Source organism: Brachyhypopomus gauderio, unplaced genomic scaffold (genome assembly GCF_052324685.1).
Source record: "Brachyhypopomus gauderio isolate BG-103 unplaced genomic scaffold, BGAUD_0.2 sc43, whole genome shotgun sequence".
In the NCBI taxonomy this organism is placed as follows: Eukaryota; Metazoa; Chordata; class Actinopteri; order Gymnotiformes; family Hypopomidae; genus Brachyhypopomus; species Brachyhypopomus gauderio.
In genome coordinates, this window is record NW_027506869.1 from 542,560 (window position 1) to 566,425 (window position 23,866).

Genomic DNA, 23,866 nt, shown 5'->3' on the forward strand with positions numbered 1-23,866 from the left:
GAAACACTTGTGGCAGTCTGGGTTAGTGCATCATCGTGAAGGACTTGATTAGGCTTGATTAGAGATTAGCACAATTATAGTCATATGCATTTGGTTTTGAGACATAATTTTTATACTCCTGAGAAGACCTATATTTCTGTGTGTAAATAAACCACACTACTGCTGGATGTGAATAGTGCTGGGAGAATTGTGTGTGTGTTTGTGTGTGTTTTATTAGTATTCCTCTCAGGATCTGTCTAGTGTACATTACCAATACTAAAAGGATGTTTATTTTACTTTAATTCTTGTATGTGTGCTAGGTGTACTCTTCTGTGAAAAGGTGGGTACAGAAATTTCAGTAAATTCAGCTATTACTGTTTATCCCTGAATCCTAATAGACTCTTTCAAGATGCAATCACGAGAGCCAGTAAAGAGAGACAGTTGATGAGATCATGGATCACGGAGAAATTGAGCAGGTGTGTGTGTCGCACAGGGGCCGAATTAGCACACCAGGATCCAGCCTCGTGCTGTGTACAGAGAGCCAGGTGCACACCTCTGTAAGATGAGCTCACCTTGGTGAAACGTGGTGGGTGGGGCCACAGTGGCTGGCATTGTGCGAGAAGTGTGCATGTGTGGGTGTGGGTTAAGGTCTGCATGTTGGTGTTTTTGCATTAAGGTGTCTGGGATGACATTCAGGGGGCGTTTGTTTCGCAGCCAGCAGAAGCTTTGCTCTGTAGATGGTGACAGAGAGGGAGGGTGTGGGTCTTGTGGAAGCCACACCCCTCCAGAGCGCTCTCATGAACGCGAGCTTCACGCCTGCCGCCCCCGGTGAGCGGAGATGGCACTTTGATGGAGAGACGCAGGCCCAAACTCTCTGCACATCATGGCCCACGGGGTGCAGGAAATGGCGCACAGAGGAATGTATGAGGGGCTCAGAAGTGGGTGATGGCTGTATGTCCAGAGAGCCGAGCCTTTGGGCTTTTAGGCGAACGCAGAGCAGGAGACTGGTGGAGTCCATATCGTGGTGTGGATGCCTTTCTCATTAGCAGGGCTGGGGATCTGGGCTAGCCACCTCACTGTGGGATGAGAGGACTCTCCGGCTTTGAAGCAGATGTCTGAAACAGGCTCGGCTGCAGCAGTCCCCAGACACGGCTTTGTGGAGATGGCAAAGGTTACACTTCGGCTCTGAAGACTCTTCGCTTTTCCCCTGGACAGCAGCGAGCTGCAGAATTCAACAGAGAGGCCCCGCCCGCTCCCTGGCCCCCTCGCGCACGCGGCCGGCCACGTCCAGGGCCCTCGGCGGGGCCCGAAGACTTTGAACCGCCGGCAGCTCAAAGACCCGCCTTGCCACAGCAGGGCACGTGTTCTTTTAGTTTTATGTATGAAGTGATAAAGTGAGCACGATTTCAGAGTGCCAGCCACGACCTTAAATTATAAAATACAAAAAAAAAGAAAAGAAAGAAGCACTTCCTGTTCCCATTGGCTGAGGGGAGAAACCGTTGGACCTTGGCCACTCCCACCCTTCATCCGCCTGGGGGTGATTCATTCACACACTGATGGTCATACAGTGGTCATACACACACACACACACACACACACACACACACACACACACACACACCATTGAGTATGTAGAGGCCTCATACCAAGACACTGGCAGTGGGTTCTTTCAACAGGGGCGGGTCCAAGTCGAAACATCAGAATAACAAAGCAGGCATCCGTGTAACACTCCAGATGTCGACCGTAGGTGGCTGAGGGAGCCGATCTGCACGTGTGTGTGTGTGTGTGTGTGTGTGTGTGTGTGTGTGTGTGTGTGTGTGTGTGTGTGTGTGTGTGTGTGTGTGTGTGTGTGTGTGCGTGTCTGCTAAAGGCCAGAGTGATGACTGCCCGGGACAAGTGGATTTGCAGTGACTTATGGCTCTGTTGGACTAGGGTTGAGCTGGTGGGCTCTGTGTCACACTGATTGGCGGAGATCAATGGTGGTAGAAATGTACTGTGAGGAGGACCATGGTTCATAACGGGGATCCGAGTCCGAGTTCTGGCGGATCTCTGACTGGACCTCAGCTCCTTCAGACCCAGCGCTGGTAATAAAGGCACATAGCACATGAGACCGAGGCTAATTTGTTGTGTAATTGGAGCGTTCATTCATTCTGAGTGGTGCCGGGTTGGGGCAGTGTTGCCAGGGGCTTCTGGGGCCAAAGTTCCTGCACATGACGACTGCTATGGAAGCCTTTTAATAATATAATATTATTAAATCCTATATGGATATATATATATATATATATATATATATATATATATATATATATATATATATATATATATATATATATATATATATATATATATATATAAGCTGCAAAAGACCCACCACCCCCAATATATGAATGTATTATTTTTTGAGTGTGTGTGAAGGTGTATGTATTCATATATGTATATGAAGAAACACTTGTTCACATGAAGCACATGTTCATTACCATAATGCCTATGCTACATAACACAAGTGCCAATTCTAAATAAACTAGATAAATAAGAAAAGCACAGTTTTTTTCACATAAAAACTCATTTACATATCTCTGCCTATTTAGTCTACAGCTGTTAATCTCCACCCACTTACATTGCTGCTCTCCTGCATGGTTCAGCTCTTTAGAATGAGCAATAAAGAGCAGCCAATCAAAACATAGCTCATTTACCTCAGTTCCATCTTAAAGGAACAGTAACAGAAGTGGTTGTAATTTCATGGGGTAAAGAGAGGTTGGAAAATGGTAGTGTAAAAACGAGCCGTTTTTGGAACATATCCACACAAATGCTCAAGGAAACATATAAAAGAGAATTGTAGGCTGTGTTCAAAGGCAGGGGCAGAGGCATGGGTGGAAGTGGGAGGTCTCTTGAACCAGAGATCTGGACAAGCTTTGGCAGTTCAGCTCATCAGTGACTCAGTGCACAGGAAGACTTTAGACTTCACGGTCTGTGAAGCTCTGTCATGAACCAAGCACTCAGTCTCGCAATCGTCTGTACAAAACCTGCACATTAAACTTGCTGTGAGTTTTATCAAGACTGGTTTAAAAGGAAGAGTGTTCTTCTTGATATTGAACAGTGTGCAGAAAGGTTATGTGTGATAAAGTTTGTCCTAGCAAGATTCTTCGAGTTATTCATATTTGTGTTGGGAGTCAGGAACTCTCACACATACAGTCTGAATGTTAAAAACACTCTTTAAGGTGGTAATACCGTATTCTGTACCTTATTTCAATCCATAGTCTGTATCATACTGAATCTCTGGAAATCGCCAAAAAGCAAAGTTAAAGATAGTGTTGTGTCATTCGCGAACGATTCGTTCAAATGAACAAAACATTTGAGTGAACGAACTGAATCGAATCACTTCCTCAGCTGATTCGTTACTTTCTCAGTTCAGTAGTTGAGCTCAGCAGCGACCGTGTAGGCTGGCAGGGGAACTCCTGTGTAGTCTGTGAATCACCGAATCACCCACGAATCTGGAGGCGGAGACATTCATTGCGAGGGAACTGTGCTTGCTCAGTGATTCGTTCACTGAACTGAGGGCTCTCGTTCATTCTCTGATTCGTTCACTGAACTGAGGGCTCTTGTTCACTCTCTGATTCATTCACTGAACTGAGGGCTCTCGTTCACTCACCGATTCGTTCACTGAACTGAGGGCTCTCGTTCACTCTCTGAATCATTCACTGAACTGAGGGCTCTTGTTCACTCACCGATTCGTTCACTGAACTGAGAGCTCTCGTTCACTCTCTGATTTGTTCATGAACTGAGGGCTCTTGTTCACTCACCGATTCATTCACTGAACTGAGGGCTCTCTTTCACTCTCTGATTCATTCACTGAACTGAGGACTCTCGTTCACTCTCTGATTCGTTCACTGAACTGAGGACTCTCGTTCACTCTCTGATTCGTTCACTGAACTGAGGGCTCTCGTTCACTCTCTGATTCGTTCACTGAACTGAGTGCTCTCGTTCACTCTCTGATTCGTTCACTGAACTGAGGGCTCTCGTTCACTCTCCGATCCGTTCACTGAACTGAGGGCTCTCGTTCACTCTCTGATTCGTTCACTGAACTGAGGGCTCTTGTTCACTCTCTGATTTGTTCATGAACTGAGGGCTCTTGTTCACTCACCGATTCGTTCACTGAACTGAGGGCTCTCGTTCACTCTCTGATTCGTTCACTGAACTGAGGACTCTCGTTCACTCTCTGATTCGTTCACTGAACTGAGGGCTCTCGTTCACTCTCTGATTCACTCACTGAACTGAGGGCTCTCGTTCACTCACCGATTCGTTCACTGAACTGAGGGCTCTCGTTCATTCTCTGATTCGTTCACTGAACTGAGGGCTCTTGTTCACTCTCTGATTCACTCACTGAACTGAGGGCTCTCGTTCACTCACCGATTCATTCACTGAACTGAGGGCTCTCGTTCACTCTCTGATTCATTCACTGAACTGAGGGCTCTTGTTCACTCTCTGATTCACTCACTGAACTGAGGGCTCTCGTTCACTCACCGATTCATTCACTGAACTGAGGGCTCTCGTTCACTCTCTGATTCATTCACTGAACTGAGGGCTCTTGTTCACTCTCTGATTCACTCACTGAACTGAGGGCTCTCGTTCACTCACCGATTCATTCACTGAACTGAGGGCTCTTGTTCACTCTCTGATTCATTCACTGAACTGAGGGCTCTCGTTCACTCTCTGATTCACTCACTGAACTGAGGGCTCTCGTTCACTCACCGATTCGTTCACTGAACTGAGGGCTCTCGTTCATTCTCTGATTCGTTCACTGAACTGAGGGCTCTTGTTCACTCTCTGATTCACTCACTGAACTGAGGGCTCTCGTTCACTCACCGATTCATTCACTGAACTGAGGGCTCTCGTTCACTCTCTGATTCATTCACTGAACTGAGGGCTCTTGTTCACTCTCTGATTCACTCACTGAACTGAGGGCTCTCGTTCACTCACCGATTCATTCACTGAACTGAGGGCTCTCGTTCACTCTCTGATTCATTCACTGAACTGAGGGCTCTTGTTCACTCTCTGATTCATTCACTGAACTGAGGGCTCTCGTTCACTCACCGATTCATTCACTGAACTGAGGGCTCTCGTTCACTCTCTGATTCATTCACTGAACTGAGGACTCTCGTTCATTCTCTGATTCGTTCACTGAACGTACTTTCACTGTGATCCATATTCGTGCTGCCACCCAGAGAACTGTTGCTAAGGACGTGATTCATGTTTGCGCTGCCACTCTTTCACATTTTCTTTTAGACTGCATATTTAAGTTTTTATCTTAATTTTGCTCTTAATTTAATATTAAACGTTGTAGGTTAGTTCATACTTATTTTATGTATTATGTTACAGTGATCCCGTGCCACTTATTGCTTCAGCTTTTGTGAATTCACAATTTTGCACGTTTTTATAAGATATAAATGGGAAAAATAATTTGCGGGTCTTCGCTTTTTCGCCAGTTGTCTGCGGTATCCGATCGGCGGAAAAAAATATATATTTTATGAATTTTTTACATGAAAATCTCATAATGTATAAAAATAAATTCTAAATATTAATTCTAACAATAAAGGAATGTTATAAATAATAACAGTAGGAATGACAGTAAATAGTGCATATTTACTCTCATAAACGAGAACCAGCATCACCTACATGAGATTGTACACAACACGAGTAGTTGCTCACTGGACAAGCACATATGCACAGAACAGTGTGGGAATCGTTATTAATGGAATGGGAAAGGTTTATGTAATGTAAAAGTGTGGGGAGGGTTTATAAAGCCTTACTATAGTGTATAAATACTTATACCGTTTCTACTTCGCGGATTTTTGGTTTCGGGTGGTTCTGGAATCTCCCGCGATAAGTGAGGGATTACTGTATTTGTTCCAGTTATTTAGTTGCATATTTTTATTTATTAATTTTTTACAACACTCTCGTCTCCTCGTCTACTGGTCCCGGAGGCCGTGAACCGTTCAGCCAGGTATCAGTTAGGTTGGTCGAGCACAGGGCGGAGCTAAGGTTGCCCGAGCAACAGTCTATTTGCCCTTCGGCTAAGCTGTTACTCTGGTTTTATTCAGAAAGGTTTTATTGTTTTCCTTCTTCTTTTTTTTTTTACACCAAATTAAAATCACCTCATTATCCAAACCTTTATTACTTCTTGATAAGTATTCATTGGCTCGCAATATGAAATAAGCTAACATGGGCATTCAAACTAGCTTACAAAAAACTACACCTGCGATGTTAGCGGTTTCATAATTTTTATTTTATTAATCATTTGATTATTGATCTCTATTCAGGTTCATGCTGATGAGCGATGCTTAAAATCAATGAGGTTATTTGAGCAATGGCTCTTCCAAATGTCACACATCCCTGAATCACCGCTGGAATGACTTTAATTGCGGAAGTTTTTTATTAATTCATTTATTTATTTTAGCTTTGTTGAAAAACTATTTTCTGTCAACTCTCCTTAAGGGGAAACCACAGGCGGAGACAGCGTCCTCGTGTGCCACCTCGTCGTTTATGGGCTGTTTGCGGGCCTCAAACGCACGGTGACTAAGATCTGTAATAATGGCTGTCTGCAGTCCTAGATGTATCCTGTGAATATAGGCTGTGCGCACAGTCACATAGGCTAATAACGCTAAAGCTCTAACTGCAGTGTATTATGGGCCTTTTGACAGCGCCACAGAAGAGGCAAGTGCTCGAGTTTTGTGTAGGTATGAATTTACAGCTCCCCTCCGAGGCAGCACTGAATGATGGGATGGCTGACATTAATGCACTGAAAATACGACGCGATACGGAAGTAGGATACTTTGTGGCGTCAAATTTTTCCCGTTCGGTGCCTAAATTCGAAAACCGTGTTCGGTAAATGGCCCGTCAGTAGCACATAATGAGGACCGGTGGAGTGCTTTGGTATGCGGGGCGGGGAGATTTGACTCTTTAAGTGTTTTTCGCCCTGAAAATGCCACACTGAGTCAGAACCCCCTTCTGTGCACTGTGCGTAGGTGTAAGTGAGGGTGTGGGCGTGGGTCTGGGTGAAGGTGTAGGTGTGTTTGCATCAAAGTCTTTCGATCCTTCAGGCCTCTGCGATGGACCACACTCGACTTTGGAATGCTCCACTATACCAGAGCTGAACTGCGTAGCACAGACTGTAGTGTAAAGCACATGTTTCTGGGGTGAGATATATGCGAAAAGAAGGTTTTTTTTTAAGTCATTTGTCATTGTATGGTAGTGTAATCCTTGGATTTCCTTTTCGTGCCAGTACATTTTTACCTTCTGCTAACCAGGAAAGTGTCATGTTGTTTCTTGAGCCTTAATTTAAAAGGGCTCCCTTTCACACATAGTGTGTGTGTGTGTGTGTGTGTGTGTGTGTGTGTGTGTGTGTGTGTGTGTGTGTGTGTGTGTGTGTGTGTGTGTGTGCGTGTGTGTGCGTGTGTTGTGGTGAAGTCTGTCTTGCCAGTGGCATCAGTATTTCATCAGTCCATTGGAAGGGGTCGCTCCATTAATCCTCATCCTGCCTGTCAGTGCCGGGAGGAAGGACCCCACCCCAAAACACACTTGCAGAAACGCACACACTTTAATCAAAGTGATAATTAGGAGATAATTAGAAGGTTGAAAATTTGGACAAGAAAAAAAAACAAGCAAAACAGGTTAAGTTCCCTCATTAGAGACAGAGGCTGACGTGCAATCTGTCTGAGAGACTCCTTCTATCAGGGGGACCAGGGTAGATCCCTGTGTGTGTGTGTGTGTGTGTGTGTGTGTGTGTGTGTGTGTGTGTGTGTGTGTGTGTGTGTGTGTGTGTGTGTTCCTCTCCAGCCAGCCAGCCTTGCAGTGAGACAGAGGATGTGAGCGACATATTTGTTGGGGGTTATTCATTTGTTTATATGGTTTTAACAGAGCACAGATCCTTCAGGTCTGTCACTCTGTGTAAAGAACATCCTGGGGACTAGGGACTAGGGACTAGGGACTAGGGACCTAGGGTTTGTACTGAACGGGCCCTACCTTAACAGTCCGACTGGGCAGAGGATCTGTGAGTGTGGGCTCTCACAGTACTTCGCACATTCCACTTAATCTTTCCAGTCTTAGTATGTTTTAAAATGTTTGAGGTTTTTATTGAAACATACTAAAGTTGTCAAATTATTCTTAGTGTGGATAATCACTGTTAGTTTCCATACTTTTGGCCTGCAGTGTCCAGATGCCATTCTCATAAACTGCAGTAGATGGAAATATAAGATGATTTTAAAATTATTTTTATATGCAAGTACATTGTGTTATAAAATTGAAAAGGGGAAATGACATGGGCTAATTCAACTGACATTTAAAAACTCTGGAACTATTTGACATTAAAAGAAAGACTGTTTGCTGTTTCTGACTTCATTGCAAAAACCTTGAAAGACTTTTGCCCTTGAAATGAAGTCTATATGTGTGCAGGGCTCTTTAATGAAAGCGTAGACCTTTCTGTGGAGAAAGTGAGAAAAGTACTGACTCCTGAATCCTGAGTCCTGATTCACCCACCGATTAACCGAAAGGCACAATTAAAGTTGAAGATGGAACAAATGATCATTTTAAGAACATAACTCTAAATGTAACACTTTAAAATTTCATATATGATGACAGCCCAGATCTAGATGTTTGATAGCGACGTCAGAGTCATCATCAAAGTAATACGGACTGCACACGCCCGTCCAACTCGGGTGTCCAGCGTTCTGGAGTTGATTAAGCGTCTGTAGCTGGAGAGCGAGAGGACGCATTGAGTCTGCAGTGTCCATTCATACCACGGAGCTGAGAACTCCCTCTTCTTACACTCTTTCACCCTCGTGCGTTGCTCTTATACGCCATCCACGATCCTGCTGTTGTCCTGTTGGCCAGTTGCCCTTCATGCTGGTGAAGGACGTTAAAAATGACATTTGGATCCCATACCCACATCCAACCGGCCATCCCCCACGTCCCTGTAGTCTCCACCCCCTTTATCAGCACCAGGCGTCCCGCCCCAGGCCACCAGCAGGCGGCCCGGTGAAAGATGGCATGGCCTCATGTCTGCTGAGAAGACACTAACCGGCCTTTTATATGAGTATTGATTCGTCGACCCCTCTCTTTATGAAAAAGCCACTTTTTTTGTTATCTCTTTCTGCTAGTTATTGAAGAGGAAATTGAGTTGTAATTCTGAGGGTTTGTGTGTGTGTGTGTGTGTGTGTGTGTGTGTGTGTGTGTGTGTGTGTGTGTGTGTGTGTGTGTGTGTGTGTGTGTGTGTGTGTGTGTGTGTGTGCGTGTGTGTGTGTGTGTGTGCGTGTGTGTGTGTGCAAGGCCCCACCGTACTCCGGTCTCCCACCGTCCCTCGCCCGTCTGCATCTGTCGCATGGCAACATTAAACTGACACCTCAGCCAATTAAACGGTTTCCTAGTTGGCGTATTTACCTCAGGCTTGTTATGATTTGGTTAGGGTCAGAATGCAGTTTTTCACCATGTCCACAGAAAGGGCTGCTGAGGACACTCTGCACGGCATTGTGGGAAATATGAGATTTAATTTAGATTACCCAAATGAGCTCGGGTTCGTCGAGTGCTTCTCACCACGAAGTCACGATATTTACTGGCATTTACATACCCTTACAGGAAGCCTCATCTTTGATACATTTCTCCCAGCTTATGGATGCTGTGGTCTGAGTCAACCAAACGATAACCCCAGAGCTGCACGGCATTGTCTGCTCATGTGTGAGCACCGTGGGTTCACTAAACGTATAACCCTGCTCTCCCCAGTATTCCTGTCAAAGGCCCAAAGGGTGCCGTGCCCCCCCCCCCCCCCCCCCATAACCCCCACACCCCCCATGGTGACGAGTCGAACATCCGGCTTGTCACGGCCCTTCTAATGGTGTTTACCACCGTTAACGTCTTTTAAATATGCACGCGCCCTGCTGAGACGCAGTGGCGGAGTGCTCATTGTTGACAAATAATGACATCAGCCTGATGACCTATAATCCCTTCATTAGCATTGCCTGCTCTGTTTGTTTGGGTTTTACTTCAGATTTTTACATTGAGACCAGCGTGCTCCATCGTAACCTGCACATTCCATTTCAATTATGGCAAAGAGGAAGAGCTAATATAAATATAAAATACACAGTGTCTCCAAATGGTATTCAACCCCCTGCAGATTTAGAAAATTTGACAAGATACAAATAAGTTAGAGCCGTCAAACTTTGAACAAGAGCAGCATTTAATAACAGATGCCTAAATATTACAAACCAAAAATTTTAGTTGCTCAGTTAAAATATAATGCATTTTAAACATACATTTTGTGAAAAAAAAAACGTGTTTGTAATTACAGCTATTAATAATTTTTTATAAGACCTGATCTGAGATCGGGTCTCTGGAGTAATCTTGCCTGACTCCTCCATGCAGATCTTCTCCAGGTTGTCTAGGTTCTTTGGGTATCTCGTGGACTTTGAGCTCCTTCCACAAGTTTTCAGTTGCGTTAAGGTCCGGAGACTGACTGGGCCACTGCAACGCCTTGATTTTTTCCCTCTTAAACCAGGCTTTGGTTTTCTAGGCCATGTTCTTGGGGGTCATTGACGACCCATCTTAAGATCCTTAATGGAGGAGCGGAGGTTCTTGGCCAAAATCTCCATGTAGACTGTGTTATCCATCTTCTCATGGATGCCAACCAGATGGCCGGGCCCCTTGGCTGAGAAGCAGCCCCACAGCATGATGCTGCCACCAACATGCTTGGCTGTAGGGATGGTATTCTTGGGGTTGTATGCAGTGCCATCCTGTCGCCAAATTTCCTGGGTGTGGTTGGCACCAAAGACCTCGATCTTGGTCTCATCAGACCAAAGAACCTTGAACCAGTCTGCCTCAGAGTCCAAGTGATCATGAGGAAACTGTAGATGGGCCTTGACACGACGCTTTGAAAGTAACGGTACCTTACGGGCTCACCTGGAACGGAGACCATTACAGTGGAGTATGTTGCTTATGGTACTGATTGAAACCAATGTCCCCACCGCCATGAGATCTTCCTAGACATCCGGACATGAGATGTTCCCGAAGCTCCAGCCATGAGATGTTCCTGGAGCTCCCTCCTTGTTGTCCTTGGGTTCCTTGACCGTTCGGACAAGCCTGGCCTCGCCATGGGAGGAAGCTTTGAAAGGCTGTCCAGACCGTGGAAGGTTAACGCTAGTTCCATAAGCCTTCCACTTCTGGACAATGCTCCCAACGGTGGAGACAGGTAGGCCCAACTCCTTGGAAAGAGTTTTGTACCCCTTGCCAGACTTGTGGCCCTTGACAATTTTGTCTCTGATGACCTTAGAATGCTCCTTAGTCTTCCCCATGTTGACCATGTATGAGTGCTCTTCACGTTTGGGGCGGGGCTTGAAGAAACCAAACTGAATTCTGGTGGTTTGAGGGTTTGAATGATAATTGACCATCTGCTTAAACTTTTCACAATTTAAAAAATAAAAAAAAAAGAAATAACATTCTTTTTTTGCTGCAGTGAATTTCATACGTCCAGGCTGATCTACAGTCCAAATGTCACAGGGCCAAATTAACTCCAAATGTGTAAACCTGCTAAATCTGCAGGGGGTTGAACACACTGTGCATATACAGGGTGTGTATATGAAACCTCCCACACTAAAATGACAGGTGTTTCAGTTTCATTATACAACCCCTGTGTGTGTATGTGTGTGTGTGTGTGTGTATATATATATATATATATATATATATATATATATATATATATATATATATATATATATATATATATATATATATATATATATATATATATATATATATATATATACACAGTATAGATATATATTGATATATATGTATCACACACACACACATTTTTTATGTAACAGACTTTTCTGGGTTGTGCTCCTCCTCCTGTCCCACCAGTGCTAGTCCCAGAAGTGCTGCACACGGAGTCACAGTGGTCTCCGTGGTGGAGGAGGGGGTGAGGAAGAGGAGAAGAGGAAGACTGCAGAGTGGTGGGGTGGAAGGACAAGGGGGAGGGGTCACGTTGGAGGGATACGCAGGGGAGGAGAGGAGGTGGTGGGACCCTGGAGTAGCCTGATGACTCAGCGCTTTTAGAACGCGTGTGTGTGTGTGTGTGTGTGTGTGTGCGCGCACTATTTTCCATTTCCATTTTCTCCATATATCCAATTAAATGTGACCTTAGACTGGCTGCCCTGGTCCTGCAGGGTTTTCGTGCGTTTGTGTTCCTCACGGAAAGCCGGGTGGTACCAGGACGTGCTGCCCAACCTTTAGGTGGGTTCTGTGGGCCACGTCACCTACAGCAGCATGATGGAGCCGGAGATGTGCGCTCAGCGTGAGAGAGGCATCTGCGCGGTGTGGGTCGGTGTTTATGCTGGTGTGTGTTCTGAAGGATCTGTGAAGGTAAAGCCTTGTGAAGGGCTTTGAGATCAGGAGACGAGAGAAGATACTCCCTCTCTCTCTCTCTCTCTTTCTCACACTTTCTCACTTTGTCTTCTCCTCTCCCTTTTCCTCTCTCCCTCTCTGTCCCTACCTCCCTGTGTCTCACTCTCTGTCTCACTCTCTGTCTCACTCTCGTCTCACTCTCGTCTCCTCTCCAGTGCTGCAGCACTTTTAAGTCCCTCCGCCTTTGAAGTAGAGGCAGTCGGTTCTCGCTGGGTGTATCGCCATGGAAACAGCTCGACTCTGCCCACGGAGTGGGCCTTGCGCCATGTGAGCGTGTGTGAACGTCTGAGCTGGGTCCTCTCCTCCAGGTGGCCCCTGGGACCCTCCCCCCTCCTGGCCCATGGGAGCATTCTAGCACCTCCACATCCCTGATGTTGCTTCTCCTGTGTGTGTGTGTGTGTGTGTGTGTGTGTGTGTGTGTGTGTGTGTGTGTGTGTGTGTGTGTGTGTGTGTGTGTGTTGCCTTTACTGGTTTACCCAGAACGGCACACCATAAGGAATTTCATTCTTGTTTTTTCATTTTCATTCTTGTGCTGTAAAGTGTGTGTCGTGTCCTCACCGGAGTGTGTGCACGCTCGCGTGTGCACGTGTGGGAATTTCCTCCAGCAGATCCCACAGCCCTGACCCCCAGGGTCTCCCCTCCCTCCAGAGAAGTCCGTCCGCTCCCTCTGCCTCGTTCCTGTCTGTGTACCCGCTCCTCACCCCTGCCACGCACCACTGCGCTTGTGTGTGTGTGAGTGTGTGTGTGTGTGTGTGTGTGTGTGTGTGTGTGTGTGGGCCATTAGTGTTGTGAGATGAAGCTAGCCAGCCTGTCAGCACCACCCGTGTGTAAAGTGGAGGGGGGCGGGATTAATGGAAGTGATTTGTCACAAGCCTGACCTGATGGACCGCTGTCTTTAACAAGCCGAGAGAGAGAGAGAGAGAGAGAGAGAGAGAGAGAGAGAGAGAGAGAGAGAGAGAGGGAGAGAGAGAACATCATGCATGCGGGAGAATGAACTCCCTCCTAGAGCAGGAGCTTCTGTATGACCTTCCCTCTGCACCCCACCCCGTTCTCTCCGGCTCTCTTCCTGCTCCGGGTGTGTGTCTCTCCATCTTCAAGAAGTAGAGGTCTCTGGTCTCGTTCCTGCTGAGATCTTAATCACATGCACAGGGCCTTAAAATCAGCCTTCGCTAGCTGGGGGATTATTAACCGGCCCGTTAGGTTTCATTCTGTCTGCTCACCCTCTCTCTCTCTCTCTCTCTCTCTCTCTCTCTCTCTCTCTCTCTCTCTCTCTCTCTCTCTCTCTCTCTCATCCCTTTCCCCTCTACATGGCAGGGCCTTGTAAAACTCTACCCAGAAATAGCCGCTCTTTGAAGAGAAGGTCAACTTTTAGCCCATAACTTCCGTAACGCAGACGGGCTGCAGAGCCTTATAAAAACAGAGCTGTGCCGTTCACGTGTGCACGTGTGGGAAAAGTGTGCACACGTTTCCCACCACCTGAAATCCAGCAGCGTGTTGCACTCATTAATTTCAGCAGGACTCACGTGCGGAGGGGCAGGGTGGTGTGGGGTGGTGTGGGGTGCGGCAGGGTGGTGTGGGGTGGTGGGGTGTGGGGCAGGGTGGTGTGGGGTGGTGGGGTGTGGGGCAGGGTGGTGTGGGGTGGTGTGGGGTGCGGCAGGGTGGTGTGGGGTGGTGGGGTGTGGGGCAGGGTGGTGTGGGGTGGTGGGGTGTGGGGCAGGGTGGAGTGGGGTGGTGTGGTGTGGGGTGGTGTGGGGTGGTGTGGGGTGTGGGGCAGGGTGGTGTGGGGTGGTGTGGGGTGGTGTGGTGTGGTGTGGGGTGGTGTGGGGTGGTGTGGTGTGGGGTGGTGTGGTGTGGTGTGGTGTGGTGTGGGGTGGTGTGGGGTGTGGGGTGGTGTGGGGTGGGGCCCTGGGGTCACTTTTCCATATGGTCCCATGTGGCGCGCCTCAGCGGTTAAAGGCAGCGGAACCTTCCGGAAGCAGGTCTGCACCAGATCCCGGGTCGCCCTTCGACCGACAGGTAAGCACCTGTCAGGATTATCGCCTCTCGTTGGCGTTGGAAGGGGACGTTTGTGTCCTGTTGAGAAAACACAGTTTCAGTGCTTTAGTCGTCCACACACACCCCCCACGCTCTCTTAGTGCTACGGAACCATCTGTCCAGGATGGTCGTTCAGAACAGATGCCCCGAGGGCGTGCAGGGGCGTTTTTATATGGGCTCAGAAAGATCAGAATTGCTTTAACTGTCATCTGGGTGGTAGAACCCGGGTGTTTTCATGGGCACCTGGGTTTTTTCATCCAGTGCCTCGGTCGGTGAGCTAACGGCCGGCCGTGGCCTGATTGGGGGAAGCTGGTTAATGAACAGGGCCGCCCAGCGGTTTGATGGCAACACAAGAGCCGTGTGGCCAGCACGCCTTTCGTTTCTCATTTATTCTTATTGAAAATATCAGGGGTGCTGACTCTGACTTTAATCCCCCACCCAGATCCAGGCAGCGTGGGTGGGGTGGGAAGATGGGTGGAGTGGAGGTGGAGTCTTGATTGTCTGCATAATTACGCATACTTTAAGGGCTTTTTGATTGGACTTTCAAATGCTAATTTGGGCACGTTGTCTTGGATAAAAAACAAACAGACAAAACAAAAACAAACGCTGCCCAGCAATAAGACTATTGGTGTGGCAACACGCATCCACCCAAATTGACCCTTCAAAATACAGCACACACACCACCACCACCACCACCACCATCACCGCGTTAAGTCGCTGTAAAAACAACAAAGGCCTGTCAGAGCTGCCGTGTCAGGCGCTGACGCTCCCACATCAGTGACCTCGGCCCGGTATCTGGCCATCGGAGTTCATGAGGCTGTGGGCGGGCGATGACCGAGACTGGGTCTCGCGTCTCTGATGGCCCCGCTGAATAACAGCAAGCACCGCGGTCCAGCAGAACAAACACTGGTGCGCTCGCCGTACTGGTGTAATAGATGACGACCCCGCCTGCCAGAGTGCTAATGGCGGCCATGTCTCCTCATTGGGAGTGTGTCAAGCTGATGGGACTGTGGGCCCGGGGCTCCTCACTGTGTAGATGGTTAGTGTCTGGTGGGCCTCCTCTGTGAGGCTAACACTGCTCTGCACTGAAGTTCAGACACTCGGTGCCGATGCTGGCCGGAGCAACTGCTCCTGTCTCTGGATTAAGGCTTCTCTCGCTCTCTCTCTCTCTCTCTCTCTCTCTCTCTCTCTCTCTCTCTCTGCCCTTCTTCTTTCATTCTCTTTCCCTCTCTTTCCTCTTACCCTCTCTCCCATGTCTCCCTCTCTCTTCTTCTTTCTCCCTCTCTGTCTCTGCCTCTGTGCCTTTCTCTTCCTCTCTCTCTCTCTCTCTCTCTCTCTCTCTCTTCTTTCCTCCTTGTCTCCCTCTTCCCTCTCACTTACCCTCCTTTCTCGTGCTTTCTTACTTCTACTTCTTTTCCTACTCTCCCCACTTCCTGTTTTTCTCTCTCCCTCTCACCCTTCTCTCTCTCTCTCCCTCCCTCCCTCTCTCCCCGTGCCTGACGCACCCCTCAGCTCCATTAGGAGTGGCCCCTCCGGCTGTGCTCATGACTAAGCGTTAATGAGGGATATCTAAGAGCGGGAGGGGCTGTGTGGGGGTGGGCGGGGCAGGGAGTGGGCGGGGCAGGGAGTGGGTGGGGCTGCGAGCCCACGCAGGGACACTCTTCGTGTTCTGACTCATTGGCGAGGCTCGTCTGGCTGACTCATGGCTTGTAAAATAATTGCAGTGTATAAATGGGAGCGATTCGGAGATGTTACTCTGCCGTTACTTTACGTTTCGCTGCACTGTTGCACTGGCTGTTGTGAAAGGTACTCACGCACTGCTCCCGGGCCAAATGATCTTCGGCTCATAACGTCGGCTTTTGCAGACGTGTTATATGACCGTAAACTCTGCACCCCTCCCGGGCTGCAGTAGTATTAGAAATGAGGGAGACCCACTGGTTTAATTTCCGAACCCATTTCATGAGCATTAGTCAAACAGCTGGGCCCGTCTGCAGGAGTCTCTATACGGCCGGTTCCGCCCTACCAGCAAGGCACTGACTAGTAATTAAACAGAAGAAACAACTACACGAGCGGCATCCAGACACACTCGTCATTATACCTCTCACTGTGTGTGTGTGTGTGTGTGTGTGTGTGTGTGTGTGTGTGTGTGTGTGTTTAATCTTGCTTCCCGTCCCCCGTTCTCTCCCCGTGTCCTTGTGGAGCGCGGCGGACGCCTCAGCAGGGTGTTTCCGTCCTGCGGCTGCTGTGGTAACAGGTAGCCACGCCTCCACGCAGGGTCGCATACCCAAAATTGTACGGCTCGTGCGGTAGGGCGTGTAACTGGCAGGAAGTGGCGCAGGCCGGGTGTGTGTGTGTGTGTGTGTGTGTGTGTGTGTGTGTGTGTGTGTGTGGTGTGTGTGTGTGTGTGGGGGGGGGGGAGGTGTTCTGTCGCAGTGCGGTCGTCTCTCAGTGGACGTTTCGTCTCGCCGCAGCAGATGGTGGATCCTCTGGAGTTCATGACGAGAAAATGAGAACTAACTAACTTTCCACAGCAAGTCGCCTCATTTGTTGTTGAGTGTTGGGTTTGAGTGTTGGGTTTGAGGGACTGTAGCCCGATTTACCACAGTAAAGCAGAAATTAAGATTTTCACTTAAGGTCAAAATGTTCCCTTTAATCGTTTAATCTTGTGAGCTTCTGTGGTGAGAGGGAACCCCAGCTGTTATTTAGGTGGTTTAGGTTCCTCACTAGTCCTATATTGCACCAGGCTAGTAGATTTATCTAATTGAGCAACCGGTGACAACAACTTGAAACGCACAATGATCCCTCATTGTTGGGCTTCATAAATTAGACTGAAAAAAATACCCCCCCTTCCAAATCAAATACAGGATTTAAAGGAATATAAAGGACAGTGTGATAAGGACATACAGACCTCTACTGAACACGGTGCAGTAACGGGTCGGATGTGATGTCATCCTGTCCAACACTGTCCTTTGGCCGTCCGCGGTGCTGAGTGGGGCGGCGGCACTCGTGCCCCGGTGAGCCCCCCCCACACCCCCGGCACCCCCTCACACCCCCCACACCCCCTCACACCCCCTCACACCCCCCACACCCCCCACACTACCTGTCTCTCTCTCTACCTGTCTCGATCTCTCTCTCTCTTCCTCTCTCTCTACCTACCTTAACACACTCATCTCTAGCCCTGTCTGTGTTTCTGTCTCCATCTCTCTCTCTCTCTCTTTCTCTCTCTACCTGTCCATCTACCTTTCCCACTTCAACCTCTTTGCTTGGACTGCTCACATTGCCATGGTAACATCATGACATTCTGCAATGGTCTGTATCTTTAATTACTTTTCGACAAATGTGAGTTGGGCCCTCAGCCCCCCGTCCCGTTTAATATTTGCTACCGGTGGCAGAGTCCTCAGGTGCGATTAGCGCGCTACCGTTATTTGCATAAGAAAAGGGAGTTGGAGTGTGCGTTAGTGGCCCCGGAGGGAGATTAGAGGCATTAGCATTCTGCAGGCCCGTGGGGCGGATGGGTGGGTTGGGGACGTGGTTCCTCCCAGACACTGCTACGCCAACTACACTGTTCTCTGCAAGTCCATGAGTCCATGGTGTGAGCAAATGCCACTGACGAACACTGGTCTTTTGGAAGGGAGGGGCCAGTGCTTAGAAGGGAGGGGCCAGTACTTAGAAGGGAGGGGCCAGTGCTCAGAAGGGAGGGGCCAGTGCTCAGTAGGGTGGTGGTCAGTGCTCAGAAGGGAGGCGGTCAGTACTCAGAAGAGAGGGGGTCAGTACTCAGAAGGGAGGGGATCAGTACTCAGAAGAGAGGCGGCAGTGCTCAGAAGGGAGGGGGTCAGTACTCAGAAGGGAGGGGGTCAGTACTCAGAAGGGAGCCGGCAGTGCTCAGAAGGGTGGGGGTCAGTCCTCAGAAGGGTGGGGGTCAGTACTCAGAAGGGAGGCGGTCAGTGCTCAGATGGGAGGAGTCTGCTCAGAAGGGAGGGGCCAGTGCTCAGAAGGGAGGGGGTCAGTGCTGAGAAAGTGAGAAGGGAGGGGGTCAGTACTCAGAAGGGAGGGGGTCAGTACTCAGAAGGGAGGGGGTCAGTGCTCAGAAGGGAGGGGGTCAGTGCTGAGAAAGTGAGAAGGGAGGGGGTCAGTACTCAGAAGGGAGGGGGTCAGTGCTCAGAAAGTGAGAAGGGAGGGGGTCAGTACTCAGAAGGGAGGGGCCAGTGCTCAGAAGGGTGGTGGTCAGTGTTTCCTTTTACACTGGTCTCTGTTTCATTATCAAGGAGGCTGGTAGGCAATGTAGACAGTTTGCCATTCAGAGTACTTTAAACCATAATATTCCCTTCAGTGCTTATTTATAGAGAAGACAAAGAATTTATGAATATGTGTGTGTACGTGTGTGTGTACACATGACAGAGGAGTCATTAATCTCCAGAGAGGTAATTGGTGTCTGTTTTTTCTCTTCTTTGTTTCAGAGTGTAGTATTTGCCTGTAAGAGTAACCATATCATTACAGAGTGGCTTGATAAAGAGTAGAGGACAACTCCTTTACACACACACACACACACACACACTCTCACACCCTCACACACCCACACACACACACCCGCTTCCACACACACACCCATACTCTCCCATGCACTCACACACACCCACATCCACACACACACACCCACACACTCACACACACACCCGCATCCACACACACACACACACACCCATACTCTCACACACACACACACACACACACACACACACACACACACACACACACACACACACACACACACACACACACACAAACACACACACACACACACACATTCATCTCCAGTTATTTACAGTGCGCAGATCTCTGGAGGAGTTTGAAATGGGAGGTGTTTGTGTTTGAGGGAGCTGTTGGGCCTGAGATAAAGGGTCTGTGGACCCACACACTCTGCAGCAGCCTGGACACACGGCTGTGAGTGTGTGTGTGTGTGTGTGTGTGTGTGTGTGTGTGTGTGTGTGTGTGTGTGTGTGTGTGTGGCCTTTTTAAGTCTTTGAATGACACTGAGAAGTGTTTCAGGCTCTTTGGATAGTTTTGCTTTCTTTGTCTTTTTCTGACTGTTTTCCTTCTTCTTCCTCTCTTCCTCTCTTCCCTTCTTCCTCTCTTCATCTAGCTGGATGTCCGGACTCTCTCATTAAGGAGCTTCATCATTTTCGGGTCCTGGGTGACGATCAGGTGGGTTGTAGACTCTAAGGTTTGAATGTATGATCACAGACGGCTCTCTGGTTACTGAATAATGCCAATGTTCTTATTTAAGTCATATTAACTTGCTGCTGTCAGATCTTATCAGGATCCCATCATAGCTCCTGCTCACACACACACACACACACACACACACACAGTCCACGTACCTTTCCCGTCTTCCAGAGAGCTCATGGGAAATCAGGGGGAAATCGGACAGATTCTTAATTGGTTCATCTGCTGTTTCTCTATGCCACTCAATAAGCTCTCTCCATGGAGAAATCCCACCCTCGACCAGACGACCACCCTCTCCCCTGGGGACCACCCTCTCCCTGGGGACCACCCTCTCCCCTGGGGACCACCCTCTCCCCTGGGGACCACCCCCTCCCCTGGGGACCACCCTCTCCCTCTTTTCTTTTGTTTCTAAGTTCAGTTCCACATTTATTATTCAAATATATAGATTGGGTGCCGCTGCACACATTATCTCCTACACCACATTTCAGAACCAGATCAAATAACCTGCTCTGCCCAATAGAATCAAAAGCTTTTTAAAAAAACATACACAGTATGCAAATACTTTAATGTTATGGTGGATTTTCTACTTGGATGAAGGTGTGTAGGATACAAATTTGATCCGTGGTGCGGCGACCTTTACTCAAGACCGTATTTGATGAGGAAGGCTTGTTTTCAGGCATTAGTAGCGGAGCAGAAATCCTTCCCTAGATGCTGTTCACACCAAGACCCCAGTAGCTGCTGGGGTCTGATTTTGGCTCCACTCTTAAAGACCTGGGGTATCAGTTCCATGTTTCATGCTTCAGGAAAGCGGCCAGCTTGAACAAGCAGACTAAAGAGCTTTTAGTAGTCTTTTAGATGCCTGATCCAGTGCTTTTCTTTGATTTTAAGTTTTAGGTTCTTTCTTGGAGTGTAGCTGCTGATTCTCTGGGGGTGATTTCATGATCAAGTGGGTTTTGTTTGTTTTTGAAGACATTTGAAAAGTTCTAAATTAGTTTGTACATGTTTTTGGTTATCTGGAAGATTTTTGTAGGAAACTTTTTGAATAAATTAAATTAGTCTTTGATGTTTCGCCGTTCTGCATTGGTACATTCTGCTTTTGGTGATGTTGGGGTTATGCCCATTTTCCTTCTAGACTTCTCTTAACCCTCTAGTGCAAAATGTTCATTTGGCAGCGGTCTGAGAAAGAAAACTGTGGCGTGGCGGTGAACTCACCGCTAGAGGACGGGACCATGTCAGTAACGACCTCGCTGGACCCTGAGAGCTGGTCAGGAACCGAAGCTGGCCGACACGCCCCCTGGTGTCCGACCGGCCGGCCTCCACAGCTCACCGTCCGTATTTGCCACAGTGTCGGGGTGATTGCACGTTGTGGTGGGAGGGGTCATGGGGTCAGGTACAGGGAGGCCTCAAATGTGGCCGGTTCCATCTCTGTCTGTAATGTCAGGGTTTCACTGCTGTCCTGGCATTGCCATGCACCACATGACAGCATTTTGCTCTGAGCTGGAAAATTGCTACTTCCTGTGAGGAGAGTGTGGAAGAACCCCTCGTAATGTGTGCACTGCACACGTATAACAGTCACTGTGAGGGTCGATAATTCCTCTCTCTCTCTCTCTCTCTCTCTCTCTCTCTCAGTACGAGCGGTACCAGCGCTATGCAGCGGAGGAGTGCCTGCTGCAGATGGGGGGTGTACTGTGCCCAGCTCCAGGCTGTGGTGCCGGCCTGCTCCCCGATCAGGGCCAGCGCAGGGTCCAGTGTGAGCGGGGGGACGGCCTGGGCTGCGGGGTGAGTCTCGCACCTCCGCCTAACCTCTTATTAGCACACACACACACACACACACACACACACAGCCCTGTCATATCCAAGAGCTCTGATCTGGGACCAGTTGTTGCCTGTCGCAGTGCAGGGCCCAGATGAAAAGGACTGTGCCTCGTGTGTTAGGAGAGCAGAGCAGAGTCCACTGGCCTGCAAACTGCTAACGCAGCCATCAATCTGATCGCTAACAACCTCGGCTTCCCGGCCCCGACCTCTGATGACCCCCGCCCCCCTTACGGCTCCATCTCCGCGTGAGACGCCCGTCGGCCTCAGCCTCTGCCTCCCGTTTCCACGGCGTCGTCCAATCACGGTGCGATTGAGACGTAATTGCCACGCCATTTGCATGATGTTTTGTAATTAGCCAGTCGATTAAAGATTAGTGCAGTTGTGCAGCCATTAGCGCTGACTGATTACATGTTTGCAAATACAAACATCATCATCACGGGGGTGGGGGTGGGGATGGGGGGTGGTGCTGAGGAGAGGGAGGAGGGCTCCTCTCCTGTTCTCCTCTCTGCTCGGTTGATCTGATTCTTCAACACTTTGTATGGGAGGCCCCAGGGAATGGTGGCACACCTAGAAAACCTGCAGGGGGGGTGGGGGGGTGTGTCGACAAGTGTGAAGCTAGGTTATTAAACAACTGATATTGCATATGTGGAATGCTAATTAATCTATTAATCTAAGTTGATTACCCTGCAGTGTCATGCGAACAAATGAAAATTTCAGAGCATTTTGTAAAACATGAATGTGTAAGTCATGAGAGAGTAGAGGACTCAGAGTATGAGAGAGTAGAAGACTCAGAGTATGAGAGAGTAGAGGACTCAGAGTATGAGAGAGTAGAAGACTCAGAGTATGAGAGAGTAGAGGATTCTGAGTATGAGAGAATAGAGGACTCAGAGTATGAGAGAGTAGAGGACTCAGTATGAGAGAATAGAGGATTCTGAGTATGAGAGAGTAGAGGACTCAGAGTATGAGAGAGTAGAGGACTCGGAGTATGAGAGTACAGTTAGCATGGTGAAGAGTACCTATTCAGTTGGAGTGTTGGTGTTTGCTGTTGCGTTGGTGCCACTCTGAGCAACATGTACCATATACACACATTCACACATACACACCAGAGGTGGGTAGAGTATTCAACAATTTTACTCAAGTAAAAGTACTGTTACTTGAACCAAATGTTGCTCAAGTAAAAGTAAAAGTACGCATCCAACAATTTACTTGAGTAAAAGTAAAAAAGTACTTTGATTAAAAGCTACTCAAGTAGTGAGTAAATGCATGAGTACTGTCTCGTGTCAATAAATTACATCATGGGTGTCACGTTGAGGACCCCGGCCCCTCCCTTTTGGGCGTGTGTTAACGTTGTCCACGTGCTTTGTCTGCGTCAGTGGATCTCCGTGGTTAGGGTTTTGTCGTGTGATAATCTGTCTTACCTGTGACTCGTCTCGTAATCACGTGGGGCTAATGTGGTTTGTCTATTTAATGTGCGCTCGCACAGTGTCCTGTGCTCGTCGTCTAAGTCTGCACGTTGCGTTGTATGTTTGAGTGTTTATCGTGCGCTATTGCACAATCCAAGTGTGGAAATAAAAGTGACGTCTGTCGCAACAAGGACTCTGTGTCTCATCCATCTGCCGCCGCCTAGCGTCACAATGGGAAATTGAATTACTGGAAACAATGACTTTTAATGATAACAAAAATAATTTATTATAAATAAATATAGTATATAAAATTTATTTATTATAAATAATTAGTATTTTTGTTTGTTATTAATTATTATTCCTGTGTAACTGTAATGTGTTCCACAAAGGCACTAACTGATGAGACCGTCAGCCAATACGTGTAGCTACAACTTGACAACTACAATTTGTAGCAAACTTTGGTTCAACTAAATCATCATATATTGCTAGTGTGTACACTCAGAGTGTGAATTGGTTTTTAGTATTGCACTGCGTTACATTTAATAATTACATCATACAAACGTATACCTCAGATATAGCATTACACAAAATTATACATACGGCAAACTTATCGCATCGTGTTTCCTCAAATTTGATGTTGAGTTCTTGTAGGCTGAAATGTCCACACGTTTGGCAGACACAACTGACAGCTCATTATATAATTGTCCTTTTACACGTTTGTAATGTAAACATTGGCTGTATGAGGCAGTGGCGGATGCAGCCGGCAGTTTTTATAGCCAAAGTGTAATTGGGGTGGGCAAGCACGAACGAAAGTTGTTGAGGGGGGTGGGGGGGGGTGGGGGGAATTATTTTCATTAATTTTCATATGGAAAACTGTATTCTGAGCTTGTGATTAGGCGGGCCCAGCTGTCAATCAGGGTGGAGAAAGTTTGCGTATGTGATCACGTGACTGACCGGCTTCATTT

General features: G+C 48.0%; 1 protein-coding gene across 4 annotated transcripts in view; it reads left to right on the top strand.

Moving 5' to 3' along the window:
* Positions 1-23,866, top strand: part of prkn (parkin RBR E3 ubiquitin protein ligase) — a 71,588-nt gene that overhangs the window by 30,339 nt on the left and 17,383 nt on the right. For all 4 annotated transcript variants that reach the window (XR_013123078.1, XR_013123077.1, XM_076985645.1 and 1 more), the window contains exons 8-9: positions 19,601-19,662; positions 21,313-21,462. Coding sequence is in view for 2 of the 4 variants with exons in the window: in XM_076985645.1 (XP_076841760.1) it covers positions 19,601-19,662; positions 21,313-21,462 (212 nt within the window). In the remaining 2 variants the exon portion in view is untranslated. The remainder of the gene's footprint in view (positions 1-19,600; positions 19,663-21,312; positions 21,463-23,866) is intronic.